The following is a 19,371-nucleotide window of genomic DNA, read 5'->3' as shown; positions in this document are numbered from 1 at the left end:
GATGAGGCCTCTATATTTTCACATTCACTCCAGAGGGCCACAGTGCGACACATTTGGATTTTGGATCTGCTATTTTTGCCATTTTTTAATTGGAATCCGTTATGATATTTATCAATTTTTGAAATACATTGGACATAAAAAAGACTAGTGCTAAGTCATACCATTGTCAAAGAAAAGTCCTTTTCACTTGAGCAATGCAGTGAATGCAGCAATGCAGAAGTCTGTAATCGAGAGACTATTACGCTACTAATACACAAAGTCTTTAGTAATTAAAGCAGGTCATGTTTGCATGAGTGGAATTGTAACAGCTGAAATCAATACTATATCAGTATTCCAATATTAACCTGCAGGCCGCATTAAAGTGAATGTGGGGGCCAGTTGCCCAAGTACCTATACAGCAATGATTACTAATGACCAGTACTAATGATCAGAATCGAGAGCTTTAACATAAATGTTGTACTAACCAAAATAAATATCACTTCACAGCAACTTTAATGCTACTGTGCACCATCTGCACTGTATTTAAATGACCTCCATCTGCAGGTTAGTTCAAATGTATACAATATGTGACATATATATCTCTGCATAAAGGACCCATAAACGTTAACAGGATGTAAGCTTTCCTTCCTGCTGAGAGAGGCTTCTGTAATGAGCCATGACTGTGACAACCAGGAAGTGGAAACCCTACCTGAGGCCCCGGCAGATGAAGAGCATTAAAAAGACCCATAAAGACGCTTCAGACTGACCTCAACACGCACCAGTGTGGACATGGAGCACGGCCCATGCCGGATTTGGGGGTCTGATCTGATGACGATTTTGGAGTCTTGGGCTAACCGATTAATGAACGACATTTTGTCGAAACATAAAGAAAACCCAAATCAACTTGAAAAACTTTGATTTTTTTTAGTCATAGTAGTCATTAAAAAAATCTAAAGCAAAATCTAAACGTGCAAAGTGCAAAAGTAACTAAATGAAGTACAATCAATTTGGAAAAACAAAAAATGTGCGTTGCATAGCGACAATTTCTTTGTACATTTTGGAAGCCTTTTTAAAATGTACTCCTATAACGACAGCTTGAAAGTGGTTAAATCTCAGGACACGTCAGCTGCATAATTGCCAATAGGCCTACAAGTCAAATAATGGCCGATATATGGCCCCTACCAAGGCCCCAGGTGAAGTGCATTAAAAAGACTCATAAAGAGGGTCCAGACTGACCCCAGCATGGATGAGTGTGGAAGGGAAAGAGCTTGTTTAATGTGGCCCTCGGCAACACACGGTCTGCTTTGCATCAAGGTCTACAGACAGAGCAGAAACAACATTAAAACCCATTTAGAACGGGTACACATTATTGTGTATCATTAATTTATGCTTTAACTATTGAAAAATAGCAGATATACAAGCTCACAGCGCGGCACCGAGTGCCGCGCTGCGAGCTTGTAGATCTGTTATTTTTGAAAAATCGCGAAAATTTGAATTTTGACCCGATTCTAAAAGTGTCTTTTGAATCCTTCTAAGATTTTTTGAAAAACCTATGTTTCTATGTCAGCAATCTGGCCAGCCATCGTCAAAGAAAAGGTCCTTTTCACTTAACTGGAGCTCAGTTAGTCTGTTCTTGAGAGACTACCATGTCAGTGGTTCTCAAACCTTTTCATGTGAAGGACCCCCAAACTGATATTTATTTGGCCACGAATTTATTTGGCCAAAATATTTAGTTCCAGGGACCACCCAGAAGCAAAATTTGAGTTACAAACGTTCGCTTTGAAAATACATATATTCAAAGATTTGTACAGATTTTCATGACTTTTTCAAAAATAGCAGATCTACAAGCTCGCAGCGCGGCACTCGGTGCCGCGCTGTGAGCTTGTATATCTGCTATTTTTCACTGGTTAAAGCATTCAAGGCCTAAATAGGTTAAGAAGTATTTTCCCAATGATAAAGGCCTATCGCGTACACGCCTCCCCCTATCGCCTCTAGGGACGGAGCGGGACATGGACCAAAAAAGATATAGCCTAAGTTAGGTAATTCTTCCTGTGTGTATATACTGTAAACAGTATGATGTATATATCCAGTGTGTGTGTGCATGTGCACGCGTGTGTGCGTGCATATAATGAGATTGCCAGTGACACTGCAAGACGCTTATTCTGCTCAGCTGCTGAAAGCCCAGTCACTCACTAGATTGCCATGACATCACTCTATAAAACATACAGTATAAAATGTTGTGTTGTTCGTTAACACCCCTGGCAACTGGTGAGCCAAGATGCATGTGCATGCATATACCATATGTAATTGCTTGTTTGTTTGTGTGTGTATCTGTGTGCATGCGTGTTTGTGTGCGAGCGTGCATGTGTGCGTGCTGGTTAGGGTGTGTTTATGTGCCACTGCATGAGTATGTAATTGAGTGCTAGGTGGACATTTTCTCCAAGTCAGCGTAGCCACAGTAGTTGTAAAACCACGCCACCACTGAAGCTACAGTACATGTCTGTCTGTGACTCCCAGCTGCAGCCACTGCGTAATGTCATCTTAACCCTGGCTGCATGCATGTTGTTTCCTCAGGACAAACCCAAGCCTCAAGCAGAGCATATCGTCACTGTCGGGCAGAACCCTCGCATCTCCAACCTTTTCAAATTTGTATGTTTTTTTTCCGTAAAGCAAAGCCCTGCTTCATCATACAAGACTGTCGCACAAAACTAGTGAAAACAGCAGATCTACAAGCACACAACACCTCGCGATGCGAGGTGTTGTGTGCTTGTAGATCGGTTATTTTTACTAGTTTTAAATCATTTTTAAAATGATAAATACAAAACGAACGGTTTTGGACATACAAGGTTTCCACCCGACAACGACGATATTTACCTTTACCTAGAGTAGTGTGGCCTGACCCCCAAAAAGTATTGTTATAAGTGGTCTAAGTACTCCATTTTGTACATAGCCCACCATATATATATATATATATTATATATATATATTATATATATATAATATATATATATATATATATATGGTGCCGCGCTCGCAGCGCGGCACCAAGTGCCGCGCTGCGAGCTTGTATATCTGCTATTTTTTTTAAATCGAAGTGGAGCTGTGTGTGTGTGTGTGTGTGTGTGTGTGTGTGTGTGTGTGTGTGTGTGTGTGTATTGCAGTTGATGCTCAGGGCAGGCTAGACTCAACAGCACCTCTCTGGTCACCCAGGGTTACTACATACAGGCTACATACAGACCCACAGACCCACCCACCCACCCACCCACCCACATACCCACATACCCACATACCTACACACACGGCCACGTATAGGGGAGCTTGTGTTCCACACAGCTCCAAAAATCGTGAAAATGTGTGCAAAAAACCAATGTCAAGGACCCCCAAGATGATATGTATTTGGCCACGGACCCCGATCTCAAAATATTTCGTTCCAGGGACCCCCAGAAGCAAAATTTGAGCAAGAAATGTTCGCTTAAAAAAATACATACATTCAAAGATTTTCACACATTTTCACAACTTTTCAAAAATAGCAGATCTACAAGCTCGCAGCGCGGCACTCGGTGCCGCGCTGTGAGCTTGTATATCTGCTATTTTTCAATAGCTAAAGTTACTAGGGCCCCTCCACCTTGGGCCCCGGTAACTCAGTCCCACTTTATTCCTACCCCTTGTGACGCCCCCTGGGGACGTTGCTCAGGAGCTGTCAGGAGGGTCAGACATGGGGGGGGAACCCCCCACCGCTTTGGATGCTTTACGGGTCTCATTAGCCATCAGCAGCACAGACAGAATGCTACTACTGCAGAGGCCCAGTCACCACCGGTTATTTAAGGCCGGGTCCTGTTCTGGGAAGTCTCTCTCCAGGCACTCTGCAGATAGTGATGGGAAAACTCTCGAGAGAACTGCTCGCGGTTGTGATCAGTGTGGTGTGATGTAGCATTCGCAATTTTGAGGTACTTTTACTTTATTTCTGTTTCTCAACACTTTATACTTCTATTCCACTACACCTCAGAGGTAAATGTACTTCACTAATACATTTATATGACCGCTTTAGTTATTATTAGTTACTTTGCTGATAGATTATTAATAATGAAAATAAATGATTGATAAATAAATATTCAGGCAGCACCTTCACGACGCGTGGCGATTTGAAGTATAAAATGTGAGCTTAATTAAGAGGATAATGATCACAGTCTTATCACATAATATGATTCTGAAATTCTCACACACACACACACACACACACACACACACACACACACACACACACACACACACACACACACACACACACACACACACACACACACACACACACACACACACACACACACACACACACACACACACACACACACAGAGTATATTTTGATGCCAAGACTCACTGTCTTTGTCCAAAATCAGACCACTTTCCACCAGTGGATGTGATACATGATATCATAGTGTACCTGGTTCCAAGGTTGCTATCTACTGTATTGTATGTTTCTGCGTGCTGTAGTGTCTTAGTGGCTGGTGCTGTGTCATGGCGTGGGTGGGCGTCTGGCCCACATGAAAGCTAGATGGGTTTTAAGAATAGAAAGCCATCATTATGTCACTGCCTGGCTGCTGAGAGGTTTTCTACATTAGGGCCAGGGTTCCCAAACCTTTTCAGCTCGAGGACCAAAAGACACTTTTGGTGTCTTTCTGGAACCCAAACTTATAAAAAATACATTATGAATTAACCACTTAAGCCCTATTTAAAAATAGCTGAAATATCCAATGTACAGTACATAGCCAATGTACATAGCCGATGTACGGTAAATAGCGATGCATTGGTGAACTAGATCAACTTTTTGGCTATTTTTTCTAATATATTTATTTATTTTTTAAATATACTGTATACATCTAAAGTTCTAAACTGTATCTTATATAAGCTCTGAACCTCGCTGCCTTGTTGTTACGGGGCCCAGTCACAGAAAACCAAACTCTCAATGGGGGACTTTGCTTCCTGCATTATTATCATGCCCAAGGCTCTGTGTGTGTGTGCGTGCACACAGTGTACATGTCCTAACAACCAGTATGGTACCTGTAAGACTATATCCTACTTGATCCTGAGCAAGCTTACTGCATACTTATACAGGTTTTAAGAATAGAAAGGCACCATGGCAAGCTGCATAACTGTATGATTCTGTAACGCATAAAATGGAAAATAAAGAGCTTGTTAATCCAAGAATCCTAGCTGTCATCCGTCCCACCATTGAGCCTGTTGGATTCATTTTGGCATGTGGAAAACAAGTGGAACAGTTTAGGACCTATATGAAGGGCAGTGGTTCAGGACTGTCGTTAATCTACAGGTTCCATTATCTACTGCAGGGGTCTTCTTTTGAGGCCAAGGACCCCTTAGTTGAGAGAGATGAAGCGGGGACCCCCACAACCTTTTCATAGATTCCATATAGTTTCATTGTTTGACAGCAATCATCAGTGTATTTTGGATTCATGTCAATTTGTGTTTTCAGATATTTAACCACTTGATCCGTCATTACTTAATAAACTTGACCATTCACTCTGTATTTTGTCTGCTCTTTTTCCCCTCTGCACCAAACCTCTTTGCCGAACATAGCCGATCTACAGTACAAGCTCACAACGCCTCGCAGCACGAAGCGTTGTGAGCTTGTAGATCTGCTATTTTTGGCTACAGTTCTCAGCATATGGACACTAGGGTTCAAGTTGTTAATATAAAAAGGATTGTAAGATTTGGAGGACCCGCTGTAGTAACTCTGAGGACCCCCTAGGGGTCCCGGACCCCCTGTTGAAGACCCCTGATCTACTGTATCGGCGAGAATTTACTGTAGAATTATGTGCGATACACATCCGGAGAACAGCTGACATACAAGCTCGCGTCGTGTCGCAGATGCAACCATTGTGAGCTTGTAGATCATTCTTGGCTGCGACGCCGGAACTGCCACACACCTTCTGCGCAATGCACGATGGGACGTTGGAAACTTGTGGATATATTTTTTCTTTTCTAAATTTAGAGTAGCCAATTATTATTGCCCCCTTTCTGTCCCAAATTGTGTTATGCCAATTAATTCTTCCCCACACACATTTCTGTGTTGTCACTGCGGTTATATCCTACTGCAGGGTTCCCCAATAGGCGGCCCGCGGGCCATTTGCGGCCCGCGGGGGGCTACTGTCTGGCCCACACCAACCCCAGTAATAATGGTGGTATGAGAGCAGCAACAACACTAGTATATCGTCGTTGTCAGGTGGAAATCTCGTATCTCCAAATTTGTACGTTCTTTCGCAAATCATACAAGGCCGTCGCAAAAAGTAGTGAAAACAGCCGATCTACAAGCACACAACGCCTCGCGGTGCGAGGCGTTGTGTGCTTGTAGATCGGACATACAAGATTTTGGACATACAAGATTTTCTCCCGACAACGCCGATATCTGAACTGTCACAGTCGCTGGAGTAGCGGGAACGCCGCCGTCTCCCCCCGGCAATGTTGTGGCCCTCGGCTTGGTACCCTAGACATAATTCGGCCCTTGGGGAAAACTAAATGGGGAACCCTGTCCTACTGACTCACCTACCAGTGGGGAGCCCCCTACCAGTGGGGAACACCCCTTGCTGACAGGTAGCCACCCCAGCCAGCCAAGCTGCTGAACCACTTGAAGGCACCCAGCGATACCCAGCAGCATTGCAGCTGTTCGTACTGCATAGGTAGGGACAGGATACACACTAAGTTGAACGGTGCGACGCGGCTTGCAACGCTCCAAAAATATATATCGTCATTGTCGGGTGGAAACCTTGTATGTCCAAAACGTTAGTTTTGTATTTATCATGAACAAAACTAGTGAAAATATTAGATCTACAAGCAGACAACGCCTCGCACCGCGAGGCGTTGTGTGCTTGTAGTTCTGCTGTTTTCACTACTTTTGTGCGACGGCCTTGTAAAAACATACATATTTGAAACTTGGAGATACAAGGTTTCTGCCCGACAGTGACGATATATTTTATTTATTTGTTAATTTGGGAATGGATATTATTCATGGATGTGCACAGTAACTGTTCATTAAGGTCAACTACTGCAGTTTAATTCAAAATAGAATATTTTGAATTATCCGCCATAATGTGAGCCTTTCTCTGTCTGGAATACTGACATCCTAATCAAATGTTAATTTGTCTCACTTTTCATAATAGAAAGGAATGAAACAAATGAGCTCTTTGTATTCATTTAGGATACTCTCCCAACATAGTATTCACCCTATTAGCATGAGCATAAAATGGTAAGTGATCTGAATTACAATAATCATATCATTTTCACCTCTGGATGAGTGCAGCCTTTGTTTTATGACTCAAAACCAGTTGACATTGAGAGAGAGAGAGAGAGAGAGAGAGAGAGAGAGAGAGAGAGAGAGAGAGAGAGAGAGAGAGTGTGTGTGTGTGTGTGTGTGTGTGTGTGTGTGTGTGCGGGTGTGTGTGTGTGTGTGTGTGTAAGCGTGTTGGGGCATGCATTGCAGACAGCATGTTCATGCCAAACCCACACGTGCGGCGCTCTACGCACGCTTCAGTGACCCTTCACCTCCCTACCGCTCCCATTCCTGGCATTCCAGCCGTGACTCTGGGGGTCCTGGTGGCTCTGAGGGGCTCGGTAGCGCTGAGGGTCCCAAAACTGCCTGTCAATCCAATATGCTGACAATGGCAGTAAAACATCTCTCAACATTTACAGCATGGCTCTGTTAAGAGCCGTCTATAGGAGGGTCTCTGTGTGTTTGTGTGCATTTCCATTGTTCCATGGCATCCCCTATTTTGGGCATGACATTACTTCATATAATTTATATTTTGAGTAGGGATGTTCAGAAAGGAAAATTCTTGGCGAAACCGAATACCGAATATAGGAAACACTTGGCCGAAAACCGAATAGGCGAATATGATTAATATATATTTGTAAAGCTACCTGATTATGGAAAAGGACAAGATTAACTTAAATAATAATCATTATGGCTCCATAATGGTGATTTTGAGAGATTATAGGCCTACTAGACCCCTGTTCTTCAGAGACACCATTCGGTGATATACTATTCGGCGCTAAAAACTATTCGGCCAAAAAACAAAAATGCATTTTTAACGCTTTTTGGCCAAAAAGAAGCGAACCGAAAAGAATCACTAATTTTGAGGTTTCAGAGAGATGCCCAAGAGTCCATTTCTGGCTGCCATGGCTTATGTGTGATATTGGCAAAATAGAAGGGCAGATGTCCCTGCTCCCATGGCAGTCAGCAATTACGCTAATGAGGTACATAACGAATGGAGACGTCACATCATATGAGAGCAGTAATTAATTCTAAAAAATTGAGTCTAAAAATAGTTTTCCATCAACACCTTTTGCTGATCCTGTATACTGTCTGTCTGTCTGTCTGTCTGTCTGTCTGTCTGTCTGTCTGTCTGTCTGTCTATCTACCTCTCTACAGTAGGCCTATACCGTATATCCATTTATCCGTGGCTTTCTATCTGAGTTATACTGTTATACTGTGGCATGGAATGTATATTATATTTCTATCTGTCTGTCTGTCTGTCTGTCTGTCTGTCTGTCTGGCTGTCTGTCTAAAGGTTAAAGGCCTGTCCATAGTCTCTCCGAAACCGAACTTTTCGTCGGATAGTTAACACTAATTCGGTGTGATACTTTTCAGAAGTCACGAGTGACGTCATTTTGTAGTTGAACCGGACAGACCTTTCCAACGAAAAGTTTGGTTTCGGAGAAAGTATGGACAGGCCTTAACAGTGTGGGACTGATGATGTCACAACACTATTGAAACATGGATTGACTCAGATATCTTCCTAAAAGCACTTGTGTTGTAGATAAACTACGCCCCCCCCCCCTCTTTCTCTCTTCCATTAGCATGTATTCTGTCTGGTTCTTCTCTCTTTGGTCTTTTGTGTTCTTTGTATGTGCTGTTCCACAATGCTCTACTTTGCAGGTTACAGAGATTTAAGGACTTTGAACAAACTGTTCCGTGCCTGACCTAGTTTTATTGCAGTTTTCCATTGCAGGCAAAAAGTTATAGTTTTACTGAAAAGCATGGGGGAATTTATGTTGGCATCCTTTCAGAACTGGGCCAAAGGATGGAAAACGTCAACGCATAATGGAGTGGAGTGCTCCTCAGGTAGTTGAAGGCGTGCAGGCCCTAATGATAATGAATAACATTTCAAACAGAATAAACAGAACAAAATGCCATGACAAAGGCTAACAAATCGGTTACTGTCACTTTGAGTAAATTATAGCAAAGCGCTAGAACTCGAAGTTGCATTATTTGTTTGCTGCTGGACCAAAACACAAGTTATGGCATTCACTGCAGAATCTAACTGTACATGTACGGTACTGTACATCCGGCCCATGGCCCACCATCAGGTCTGGACCAGTGACCCTGCCTGCCTCTGTGTGGGGGGGTACATAGACCTTCCCGCCACTGTTCTATTTCCAGGAGAGACTCTCAGACTGATTGTTGAAATAGAGCAGGGGTCTTCAACGTTTTCAGGCCAAGGACCCCTTGGTTGAGAGAGAGTTGAAGCAGGGACCCCCACAACCTTTTCATAGATTCCATATAGTTTCATTGTTTGACAGCACGATTGTCAGTGTATTTTGGATTCATGTCAATTTGTGCTTTCAGATATTTAACCACTTGAACCGTCAATGATTAATAAACTTCTTTGCCGGAAATAGCCGATCTACAAGCTCACAATGCCTCGCAGCGCGAGGCGTTTTGAACTTGTAGATCTGCTATTTTTGGCTAAAGTTCTCCTTTCTCCGAATTCAAGTGGTTAATATAAAAAAGGAGAAAAAAGTTTCTATCACACAAAGATTTGGAAAACCCCAGTAGTAACTCTGAGGACCCCCAAGGGGTCCCAGACCCCCTGTTGAAGACCTCTGCCATATGCTGTACCATTGTATGATATGCAGTTACTACATTAACACACTCCCTTTTGAAGTTGATACTCTTTTGATGATGTCTTAACACATTTCTTTGGACAACGATCAAAGCTCAGACTGAGCCTGAGGCCCTGTCAGATAGAGGCCAAACAAAAGTTGCTAAATAAATCAATTGCCTTAATCAATACACGACCGCATACATTAAATCTAATCATCTTTTTTCACCTCACCTTCACATTATTGTAACTTTTAACTGCAGGTTTATTCCAGATGAAGTACCTCTCTAAAGACCTCAGCTATTAAGCTTACTGAAATAGCCCGAAGTCAGTCAACCGTGTAATGTTGAAATAAGCCCAGCACCCTCAGTGGAGTAAATTGAGCTCCGCTGAGTTTGTACAGGGATTGTGTTGTGTTCTTTAATACAATAATACAGTGTTTGCCAAACAAGTGGGTTGGGACAGATTTTGGACCACACAGTCATTTTTAAGGGTCGCAAGTATTGTATTTCTTCCTAAATTTAAAAATGTATTTCAAAATATTTTCACAAATAAACAAAATCTAAATTATTTTGTAAATAAAATAAAATAGAACAATCAAAAGAATAGTGAAAACAGCAGATCTAAATACGTTATTACCTTGTAGAATGCCTGTCGGGCAAGCGCAGGTAGTTGCCCAAAGGTCATGAACACTTGCCCGAAAAGTAAATTGTCCGTTATAAAATGATATTACATTTTTAATTACCGTTCAACACTTATTTTTGTACTTTCTGGGGCTGTGCAATAAAAAATGTCATACCTCAACGTTTGTGCCAAATACCTAGATAGCTATGCATATAATTATGGGTTCATACATCAGTGAAAACAGCACATTTGTAGGCAAACAGTGCTCCTATTTTACATTGTACAGACCAGAAGACGGAGTGCTCTGGCCACATTCAGGTGTTTAGACAGATATCTCGTGTTGTCTGGTTGCGTCCCATCTCAAACAAGCACTTGCCCAGTCGGGCAACCTGAAAGGAAACTCCACCTGCCCAAAAAGTTTTATTTACCTGCCAGGGGCAGGTGGGCAACCCTTAGTGTCGACGTCTGGCATCCTTTGCAACCTTTTTTAGGTCTAGAATTATTGAATGCTTTAACCAGTGAAAAATAGCAGATATACAAGCTCACAGCGCGGCACCGAGTGCCGCGCTGCGAGCTTGTAGATCTGCTATTTTTTGAAAAAGTCGTGAAAATGTGTGCAAATCTTTGAATATGTATTTTCAAAGCGAACGTTTGTAACTCAAATTTTGCTTCTGGGGGGTCCCTGGAACTAAATATTTTGAGATGGGGGTCCGTGGCCAAATAAATATCAGTTTGGGGGTCCTTCACATGAAGAAGTTTGAGAACCACTCCTCAAGAACAGACTAACTGAGCTCCAGTTAAGTGAAAAGGACCTTTTCTTTGACAATGGCTATAGCCAGATTGCTGACATAGAAACATAGGTTTTAAAAAAAAAACCTTAGGATTCAAAAGACACAAATTTTCACAATTTTTCAAAAATAGCAGATCTACAAGCTCGCAGCGCGGCACTGTGAGCTTGTATATCTGCTATTTTTCAATAGTTAAAGCATAAAATAATGATACACAATAATGTGTACCCGTTCTAAATGGGTTAAAAGGAAGTGTAAGGATGTGTAAGGATGGCACAACAATTAGTTCATTTTACCATTCATGTATTGTGCAATGACCCAGAAGAAGAGTGGTCTTTCTGCTCTCCTCTCTATTGGCTGGCACAGTGAGGATCCAGGGTAGTTGATCTGTCTACACATGCCGAGTGAGACAGCGACTTGAGACAAACATTACCTGTGTGCCCTTCATTAAGCTCCAGTGTAAACAGGTCCACGGCAGTCAAAACAACCCAACTAATCTCAAATCTGTCTGGGTCTTGTTATCTCCTCACGTTTGCCAGATGGACGTTTTGTAATATGTCATACATAACATATATTATGCATAACGTATGTTTACATGAGGTTTGTCTACCAACAAATACAGCTGCACAATTTGTGTAATATATATTGTTTTATGTTTAGCATATTAATGGTGAACAGAACAGAATTATTTTTTAACAACTTTGAAAATATACTTTCTATATTTCTACACTGTATTGTATCTTTCTCAGGTTTCAATGTTTTAAAAGTGATAGAACACGCATCTTGGAGTAAGCCTCACTAACTATTGGTCATGCGATCGTCTTGCTCACACTCCTCACAGATGTTTGACGAAGTATAAATTAGGCTTTAGATCAGTGGTTTCTAACCTTTTTCTGGATCGGGGCCCACTTGAAAATCTAGAAAATATCAGATCATTACATTACAGTAATTCTTTTTTATATATCCTTGCAGTCCACCAGTGGTACCCGGCCCACAAGGTGGGAATCGCTGCTTTAAACAAACCTAATACCTCCTACAGCAGGTCTCAAACCTTTTTCATGTTGAGGAACCCCAAATTGACCCCCCATTTGAAAAAGGCAGGGATCCACAGGAGAAGACTTTTACAGCTCTAGCAGTGATTTTCAACCATTTTCATTTTAGGGACCCCCAGTTTGACATGAATTAGGCTACGGACACCCATTTAATGGCATTTCTCTGGGACCCCACTTTAAAGCAGTGTTAATTTAACTCTGAGAGTCTACAAATGGAACCGAATGGACATTCGGTTCCATTTGTACACTCATTTGAGTTACAGACCCATAAGGGTCCATTTGGTTCCACCTATCATTTATCTGGGGACCTCCTGGAACTCCCTCAAGGACCCCTGGGGGTCCCCGGACCCCACTTTGCGAACCAATGTCCTACAGTATATTTCCCTTTGTGCTTTGACTGTAATGTTATGGAACTATGTGTTCAACAAGGGCACTGAGTGTTTTGTGTGGCAGCAGTGAACGTCTTAGTCTTACCAGGGCTTTGGTCTCCTCTTCATCTTTGTAATAGTAGAGCTGCTCGCCACGCAGCACAAACCAGCGTGTGTGCCAGCTCTTCACAAAGCCTCCTTGCTTCCTCAGCCACCCACTTCTGATGACACTGGACTTTCCCGGAGCCTGAGTGTGGGTTTGGGTGACGGCCTGGCCTCCGCTGCTGTGCTGGGGACTGCTGATGGGCGACACGGACTGCTCTTCCATTGTCAGGCCGGTTTAGGAGCTCCGTAACCTGCGAGGGAGATTTTTATTTATTTATTATCATTCAAGTTTTACATGTACGTCACGTTTGCAAAAATGCATGAGAAAACATGAATCAGATAAAGCCTGCAGATATAGTAGTGATGAATAGAGTACTGTTCCACTGGGGGGTGGGAAGGTTTGGTCGCTGTGCCATAGAACATCAGATAAAATGTTCAGTAAAAACACAAAGCTTATCTATGGGGTCACATCTAACACAACCGCAGTACCCCATGCTGTGTATGTTTCTGTTCATTCTCTGTTATTATTTTTGTCATCTTCTTGGAAAGCAAAATGTCTCTCACAGTGTGAGGAGGTGCTATGACAAGAGTGCAGGAACGGAGATGTGGGAGGAGGAATTTCTAGGCCAGATAACAACAAACTGTTAATCCTTTATCTGTCTTCCACTATTCTCTGTCTATCTCCTCTTCCACTCCTTCTGTCTTTCCCTCGTCTACTACCTCCACCCTCCTGCTTTTGTCTTAAGTCTGCCTAGTATCTGCTATAATCTGCATCTTTTCTCAAATATCCCACAGAAATAGTGTTTATGATCTCAAAATGATGAAAACCAATTTGACCTTAGTGCTCTTCTCTGCCGTCAATATCAAACAATTGCCAGTTTAGGCCCTTGGAAACATTGGGCCCGATTCATCATCTGGTCGAGTGTAAATAAAGTGACTAAATCTGGCTTATATTTCTGTCTTACCTTCAAAATCCCTGACAAAAAAAAACATTGCTGAATCTGACCCCTAACTTGGGAATTGTCCTAAATGCCAGTAAGATCAATTTAATTCGGTGTAATTTGGCCATAAAGTGCTTGATGAATTAGGCCCAATGATCATGTGTGCACTAGTCACTGGGTTAGGCAGCTGATGGCTGGGGGGGGGGGCTGTCAATGGTTAAGTGTCTGGATCAGCTAGTCAGGGACACCTCACTCTAACCTAACGCGGACCAGTTTGTGTAGGCAGATGGGCGGGCGCGGCGAATCTCTCGAGTCTCTGGCCAATAGCATGTGTTCTCCGAACGCTACTGCGTCATGACGTCAACACATTCGGTGCGACGTTCTCTGCACTCTGATTAGTTAGGGAAATTCTACACTTCCTCCAACAGTGATCATAACGCGATCGCCCAGGCTTCTTTTTTCTTTTTATTGCCAAAAGAAGCCTGGGTTTCCGAGGCTAGGGACACCTAAACACGTATTTCTGGGAGAGCCAGCCAGGGTCTCAAACCAGAAACCTTCCGATTCCTAGTCTCTAACTCAGCTACAGCCACGTTGATTTCTCTCCCCCATGAGCAAGTGTGTTACTGTGTTACAAGTGTGCAACAGTTAATTGAACCAATTGATGTACGGTAATCAATTAGAAAAAGTAATCGATAAATCAATCATTTCACTAAAAAATCCAGACGTAGGAGCGGTTAGCACCGCTCAATAATCGATTCATGACCAACCCCTATTTTAGGCATGTCATGGACGAAAAGTAAAAAAAAAAGAAAATAGTGGAGTCGTCAACAGGCTGTCACATCGTGTTTATAATCCTGCCACAAACTTCCTTTTTTCCGTTTTAGAGGCTGAGCACATTCACACTGTTAAGGCTGACCATGGGTGTGACAGTCATGTTTTTTGCTACAGTCAGCGTTAAATGTTGCCAATGTTTTCTGGAGGTTTGTTTTAAGCCTGGCCTGGTGAGGAGGAGGGGGGGGGGGGGTGTCCAGATGACCCAGAGAACCAGATGAGGACCAGATGTTGTGGCACAAGGTTTCAGTGGTGTAAAGTAACTAAGTACAATTTTTAGGTATTTGTACTTTACTTGAGTATTTCCAATTTCCAATATTTTTACTTCCACTGCACTACATCTTGGATCCAAATATTGTACTTTTACTCCACTACATTTCATTGCAAACTTTAGTTACTAGTTACTTTGTAGATTTTGATTATTGCTACAAAACATACATAAACACTTCAGCCCTATATATATCTTTCGGGTTCCGGCCATTCGAAAATAGCAGATTTTCAAGCTCACAATGCGTCGTATCGTGCCTAGGTGCCCGGCATGCTGTTTTTTAATAACCACCGCAAAAATGACACAGATGCTTTCCTGGTTTTAATAGCCACCGCAAAAATGACACAGATGCTTTCCTGGTTTTACATACAGTACTTTCAAGCACCTCAAGAGCTAGAATCAATGGAATCCACCTCACCCCCCCAGCACTTCACTCTCCCTCTATCCCTTCTTGCCAACTTCTCTTTCCATTGATGCTAGTGACTGACCAGGATATGGCTACTGTGCAGACTTATCTTGAATTCCAATGGCTTTGAATAGGAAGGAGGCATGTCATTAATATCACATATCTATACTGAATCAAGCAACTTAAAAACGGTCTCTGGGGACAAACGCAAAAGCCAGAGTAGACGATACAATGACCCCAAACACATTTGAACGTGAAATATCCCTTTCTAAGTGGTTAAAAGTGTATGAGAAACACAAGTCAGTATATGCGTGTGTGTGTGTGTGTGTGTGTGTGTGTGTGTGTGTGTGTGTGTGTGTGTGTGTGTGTGTGTGTCTGCTTCCATTTCCGGGGGTCTCAGCTGTGTCAGATGTAAGAAGTGAGGTGGGGGGGACACTGATTTACAGGATTAATTATACATTTGTGGTTAACTCTTTGAGTGCCACCCTAGTCACCACTAGAGGGCGCCCAGTGGCCATAGAAAATCCCATAGAGATATGCTGGTATATGCAGAAGCCCTGCAGCCATGACTTGCCTGAACACTTTCCTTTGTGCATGTACAGGAAGAGGATGAAGTTAGCTTGAAGTTAGCTATTGGCTACCAAGCATTTTAGAAGCCTTATTTTCGTCAACTTAGCCATGATTAAACCTTGCACACCTCATGCATGGGAAAAAAACAGAGAAGAATGAGCTCTAAAAAATCCAATGCAATCCTGGATTGCATTGGAGTGGATTTGTGCAGTTTGTTCACAGCTTTCAAACAAAAAAATCCGATTGGAAATCCGTTCAGGCATTCTTGAGATAATCGCCATTATGTTTTACATGTTATGTAAACAAACATGGCTGCCCTGTATGTTAGATGGGGTTGTATGGGGGTGGAACATGCAAAATCGCGATTGAAATCATGTTCACTAGATTTGATGGGGTCCAAAAAAAAAAAAAAAAAATTCCAAAAAAAAATTTTCAAAAAAAAAAAAAATATATATTTTTTTTCTTTTTTTTTTAAAGCCGAACTAGTTCGGGATCGGCACTCTGCGATACGCTAATAAAGCCGAACTAGTTCGGGATTGGCACTCAATGAGTTAATAAGATAATGGCTTTCCAAAACAAGTTCTTTCTCTTTTGACTGATTAATAATTCCGATCAAATTCCAACGGCTCGGACAGGAGCACAGCTCAATGTCCCGGGAAAAGGATTATGTATCAGAAATTCATCAGACTTGGCAAAATATGCAAGTACATTTCGTACTGAGAGTATTAGTGTGGCGAGAGTGAGATTCTAAACCTTATGTCACCGCTAACCGGATGAAAGTCATTCACTTCTAAAACTTTATAGCTTTGGTAGAATAACAAACAAACCCCATCTCACATGGAACACAGCTGTGGCTCTCAGAATTGTATCCTTTGTCTCCGTAATGCGTCGGTTCTCAAAGTGGAGTGCGGGGACCCCCAGGGGTCCTTGAGGTATTTCCAGGGGGTCCCTAGCTAAATGACAGTTAGGAACCAAATGGAGACTTATGGGTCTGTAACTCTGAGAGTGTACAAATGGAACCAAAATGGACTCGTCAGGATTGTAAGGAACCAAATGGACCCTTATGGGTCTGTAACGCAGAGTGTACAAATGGAACCAAATGGACTCGTCAGGGTCCATTTTGTTCCATTTGTACACTCTCAGAGCTATATTAACATTGATTTTACAAAGAAATTTGGTCTCAGAGATAGAAATAGCCATTAAATGGCCGTAGCCTACTGCATGTCAAACTGGGAGTCCTTGAAATTAAAATGTTTGGAATCACTGCTAGAGCCGTACTAATCTTCTCTCATGGGGGTCCCTGGCTTATCTTTTCAAACGGGTGTCTGTGGGCTAATAAGTGTCATTATGGGGGTCCTTGACATGATTAAGTTTGAGAACCACTGCTGTAAAGGACACAATGTGAACATAAGAACTCAAGATTGTGTGTGTGTGTGTGCGCGTGCGTGCGTGTGTGCATTGTATTACTGTATTTGATGGCCCAGTGATCCCCACAAGTAAATTCCAATTCGAGAAACGGACATTGTGAGGATGATTTTCCTGGTCCTCTTCATGGTTAGTTTTGGGGAGTTAGGCTTACATTTACGAAAAGATGTTGGCGTTTGGGTCAGGAAGAGGCATTTAGAGGTTACGTTTATACAAATGCCATTCACAAAATCGCTCTCCTAAAATGTTGATGCCCTTACAATCTACAGTAATACAAACGTGTGTATGTGTGTGTGTGTGTGTGTGTGTATGTGTGTGTGTGTGTGTGTGTGTGTGTGTGGGGGGGCGAGTACGTAATCTACATATAGGCATTGTGCATACGTGCGTGTGTGCATGCCAATACGCAGGCCTACAGTATGTGCATGAGTTTCTGTTTTGTGTATAATCCTTTGTAACGCTAACATTCCGTCTCATGTGCCTCATGCCCAGTCGAGAATAAAGGGGCCCCATTGATGAAGACTCATGAATAAAATATTTACTATAGTCTAACGCAGGGTTTCCCAAAGTGGGTGCCGCGGCACCCTAGGGTGCCGTGATGCCAGTCCAGGGGTCCAACATTTGGAATTCATCAATATCACTACATCAATATAACTTCACTATGCTTAGTAAAACATACCTGATTTGCTCTGTACTTTTAATGAGTAGATATACAAGCTCACAACACGTCACGTTGTGAGCTTGTATATTGGCTATTTTTTGGTGAACCTTCCCACCAGAATAGGGATGCTGGGGTTCAAGTGGTTAAACGTCAAGCATATTTACGTCACGTAATATGATGTAAGATTCTAAAAAATGAACAGTGTAATTCAGGGGTGCCGTGGATGAGAAAGTTATTTCGGGTGCCCCGAGTGAAAATTGTGAAAACCCCTGGTCTAGCGAACAGGCATGGGGTAGGCTACGTATCAGTAATAATTCTATCCCTCATAACCAAAGGATAAAAAAATAATAGTTTAAAACAGAAATATGAACATAGATATAGGTGAATCGAGGATTCAAGCCAACACAGAAGTATTGATGGCCAATTGCCATTCAAGATACTAAGTGTAAGTGTTTTAAGACTATTTAAATAGAATTTTCTCACGCAATCTGTCTGTGAGCTCACCCCGTGGGCTATTGAGCATATTCACATGCCAGCCATTATGTGCATGCGTACATGCGTGCGCGCACACACAAGCACAAACACACACTCACAGAAATGCACGCACGCATAACCCCACAGAGAGATAAGTCTAAAGTTTTCCCAGAATATCGTTTTTGTAAACAGGATGTGGCAGTGAAAAAACGAAATGATATGACACTCTAAGAAAATAACAAGATCCATTTCAGTGCTCACGAGTAAGACAAGTAGTGGATCTGGTTCAATTATTTGGAATTATAGGGATCAAGTTATTTTTGGGGCATCTAAATCAATCCTAAATACTAGTTGACTGTAGTCCCACAGGGCTCTATATTAGAACCCTCCTATTTTTCCTCTACACTAAATATCTTTGCCAAAAAAAAAAAAAAAAAAAAAAATCATAATGTGACACGTGAGCTTGCAGATCTGCTATTTTTGCGAGGGAAAAGAGAGAGCTTATACAATCATTGTAATTCACTCGACGAATACGATATCGACCCATCTTTGCATTAGGAGGTTCACTGCTTACACAGGATATTTGTTCCCCATATGGGAATGTGAGGGAGCTCCCCCAGCACACAGAAAGCCTAGAAGATCAATGTTTAACATCTCTTTGTTAGAGACCTGCACCCCAGCTTGGAAGAAATGAGAGAGTAGCTCACACCACAGATGGAACGAAAAGGGGCGCTCAATGGAGCGCAAATCTCTGCCAAGCTGCGTAGAGCTCCATATTTGGGCAAGACTGACGTCAACTATCACATATCTGTGATGTATGACTCCATATTTGGGCAAGGTTTCAGCCCGGATCAACCGCCACTGGCTACAATGATCCCCCAAATGTGAAGGTTTCTTTCACACTGTGAAAGTTAAGTTTCTTTCACATTTGTGGCACCTAGTCCAACTCGGTTGAAGTGCAATTGCTTTTGGCTATGCATGGTTTAGG

The 19,371-nt window shown here is 42.3% G+C and overlaps 1 protein-coding gene across 1 annotated transcript in view; it reads right to left on the bottom strand.

Moving 5' to 3' along the window:
* Positions 1-19,371, bottom strand: part of LOC308300049 (rho GTPase-activating protein 24-like) — a 36,201-nt gene that overhangs the window by 4,325 nt on the left and 12,505 nt on the right. Inside the window, exon 2 of the mRNA XM_080743814.1 lies at positions 12,812-13,061. Within this exon, the coding sequence (XP_080599940.1) occupies positions 12,812-13,033 (222 nt within the window). The 5' untranslated portion in view covers positions 13,034-13,061. The remainder of the gene's footprint in view (positions 1-12,811; positions 13,062-19,371) is intronic.

This window comes from Nannobrachium achirus (assembly GCF_963921795.1).
Source record: "Nannobrachium achirus genome assembly, chromosome: 15".
Taxonomy (NCBI): Eukaryota; Metazoa; Chordata; class Actinopteri; order Myctophiformes; family Myctophidae; genus Nannobrachium; species Nannobrachium achirus.
This window is presented reverse-complemented; position numbering and strand designations above follow the sequence as displayed.